The sequence below is a fragment of the Hoplias malabaricus genome, chromosome X1 (genome assembly GCF_029633855.1).
Source record: "Hoplias malabaricus isolate fHopMal1 chromosome X1, fHopMal1.hap1, whole genome shotgun sequence".
NCBI lineage: Eukaryota > Metazoa > Chordata > Actinopteri > Characiformes > Erythrinidae > Hoplias > Hoplias malabaricus.
This window is the reverse complement of record NC_089818.1, coordinates 314,334-317,360: the sequence shown is the minus strand read 5'-3', so window position 1 is coordinate 317,360 and position 3,027 is coordinate 314,334. Positions and strand designations below refer to the sequence as shown.

The 3,027-nt window shown below is 49.4% G+C and overlaps 1 protein-coding gene across 1 annotated transcript in view; it reads left to right on the top strand.

Moving 5' to 3' along the window:
• The window catches only part of prdm13 (PR domain containing 13), a 17,519-nt gene extending 16,108 nt beyond the window's left edge, over positions 1–1,411 (top strand). Inside the window, 2 exon segments of the mRNA XM_066652888.1 lie at positions 15–1,152; positions 1,155–1,411. Of these exon segments, the coding sequence (XP_066508985.1) occupies positions 15–1,152; positions 1,155–1,411 (1,395 nt within the window).
• The last annotated feature ends 1,616 nt before the right edge of the window (positions 1,412–3,027 follow it).

Below are 3,027 nucleotides of genomic sequence, written 5' to 3'. Positions count from 1 at the left end.
ACACACTCTATCAGATTACCCTCAACCGCTCGCCCAAATCCGGGGACACTCCCGGAGGTCCAGAGCCTGGGGCACGGCCGGCCGCATTCCCCACCAAAGACGGAGCTCTGGACATGAGCGTGACCTCCAGCCGGCATCACGGGACTTCCACCACTTCATCCTCATCGTCTTCTACTTCATCTACTTCGTCTTCTTCCTCGTCCTCCCTGCTGCTCTTGCACCAGGTGGGCTTCCAGCCTGGGGCTCGCTCGGCCTTCAGACCCACCGGACTCGCCAAACTCTCTCGGGACCTCCAGCACCGCGGTGACGAGGACCACCGGAACGAGACGAGAGAGGCGAGAATGGATGGGAAAGCAAGGTCTGGTCGCACCTTACTGGAGCCCTCCCTCAAAGCTGGACACGAGCCTGGAAACGCCGTAGTCCGAGCGTTCCCGTTTCTGCCGCACTTCAACCATGAAGAGCCCACCACTGCGTCCACGACGATCCTGACCTCTTCCATCATGACCTCATCTCCGTCCTCTGCGTTCAAGCAGGTGCACCACCCGCCTCATCAGGTGCACCACCCTCCACATCCTCCCGTCTCAAGGTATCCTCCTCCGGCTCCTTTTGAGAGATTTCCATCTCCTCTAGATGCTGGGAAGTCATATCCCGCAGGAACTGGGTTCGGAGGGGCGGACTGCGGAATGCCGCTGGTGCCCTTTACCGTCTATGGAGGTGAGCTTTTATACGGATCGCCTTGCTATCCTCTCCGACTTCACCTTGGTGGACTGCTTCGTTATCCGGATGCCGTTCCGTACCTGGCGAGTGCCCCTTCGCTTGCGCCGAATCTCAGCCAGCTGGCGGCAGCAGCAGCCGGTGGGGGGCTCGACCGGGATCTCGTTGCAGCTCACGCCCAGCGGCGTCTCTCGGAGATGATGATGACCACGGCCACGGCCGATGAAGAGGCAATGAAGGGCAGAGGAGGGCTGGAGACATCTGTCCGAGCTTCTACCTGCGCCCCGGGTAAGCCCAAGAAGGGACATCTGTGCCTTTACTGTGGCAAGTTGTATTCCCGCAAGTACGGCCTCAAGATCCACATGAGAACCCACACGGGATACAAGCCTCTGAAGTGTCGGGTCTGCTTCAGACCCTTCGGAGACCCCAGTAACCTCAACAACACATCAGGCTCCACGCCGAGGGGAACACTCCTTACAGGTGTGACCATTGCGGAAAGGTTCTGGTCCGAAGGAGGGATCTGGAGAGGCACGTGAAGTCCAGACACCCGGGTCAACGTGCCAACACAACCACTAACAACCCTGACACGAAGGAAGAGGAGGAGGAGGTGGGGAGGAAGAGCGAGGAAGAAGAGGACAGCGATGTGGACGTATGTTTCACTGATGAACACAGTGACCAGGAGTCCAGCAAAAAATAGCACTGAGCCGGACATAACTGGACTAAACATCGGAGTAAATTAAACAATGTACTATAGCTATAGATATTCACTTCTGTCCCCTGGTGGTGAGATGTCCTCCAGCCCGAGAAATGTCCCTACAATTTGTCCCAGGATTTTCAGAAGCCTCAAGAAATCTCAAAACATGACTCTGCACTTTAAACTTTAAACCCGTTTCCCACACAGACGACCCACGCCAGAACAGAGGGGGACTAGATGTACAAAGATATGGATTTTAAAATTTGAATTTGGATTATTATTATTATTATTGTTATTATTATTATTATTATTAATTATTATGTGTTGTCCATCTTGTAGTTCCTCACATCTTTTTTTATAAGCCCCGCCCCAGTCTCTCTGTGTGTTTTTAACCCTTCATTGGCACTGATTTCTTCGCACTTTTCCCAAGCAAACATTTTTTGACCCTTGTTTTGCAGAAATTACCAGACTTTCAGGTAAAATAGAGAAAATAAGACAAACTGTTGTCAGGTGTTTTTAACAAAGAAGTATTATTGTGATTATTTTTCTTCCTTCCCCCACAGGTCTTTGTAAAAATGTAATTATGGTCTAACGAACTGTCGCAGCTGTGCTTTGTAATGGTTGTTAATAATTGATATTGTAAAAAAAAAAAAACACATATTTTTCCTCAGATTCCTTTCCATGTCAGTTTTTTAATAAACTACAAAGAGAAAAGACGTGTGGAGTATGCTAATTTGGGCCTGTGATATGCACAGAGTGTTCTCCTCGTGTCCGCGTGGGTTTCCTCCGGGTGCTCCGGTTTCCTCCCACAGTCCAAAAACACACGTTGGTAGGTGGATTGGTGACTCGAAAGTGTCCGTAGGTGTGAGTGTGTGAGTCTGTGTTGCCCTGTGAAGGACTGGCGCCCCCTCCAGGGTGTATTCCCGCCTTGCGCCCAATGATTCCAGGTAGGCTCTGGACCCCCTGCGACCCTAAATTGGATAAGCGCTTACAGATAATGAATGAATGGATATGTACAGAAACATTTAAAGGGGCAGTATTATGACAAAGAAACACATGTTCAGTGCATTGCAAATTAATTTAGAGATCTGGAGCCTACCAACACACACACAGTGAAACAAGACCAGCCAGTCAAATGCGTTGTTCTGATTTGCTGTGTGTGTGTATTATGTAGAGTGGGGAGAGGGTAAAATGATCCCGCCTCCTTCTCTGAGCCTCTCCAATCACAGAGTTGGACCCGAGGTTAAGTGAAAGAGCGAGGACCTGTTGGTTTCTCAGTAAAAGTTCACACCATACGTCAGGTTCCTCTCTCGTGTCTGTTCCCTTCTCACAGTCCGGGTTTGGTCACATGCCCACGTCCTTTCAGACCCAAAGTGTCAGGTTTAATTTTCTCTGCTTTAAGTGTTGTTTCTCACATAAAGACGGGTTTTGGACTGACAGCTCTTGCACTGTGGTGTCATCTAAAATCCTTCATGAATATGATCAAAATTCTTGGTCAAAAAAGGACTTTGCAGCATAGAGATAGAAAAAAAAACTATGCAATGAATTTACATTGAAAATCATCTCTGAAACTTAGTGAAATCTCAGACATCACACATCATCCACAGCAGGTTTCTCTG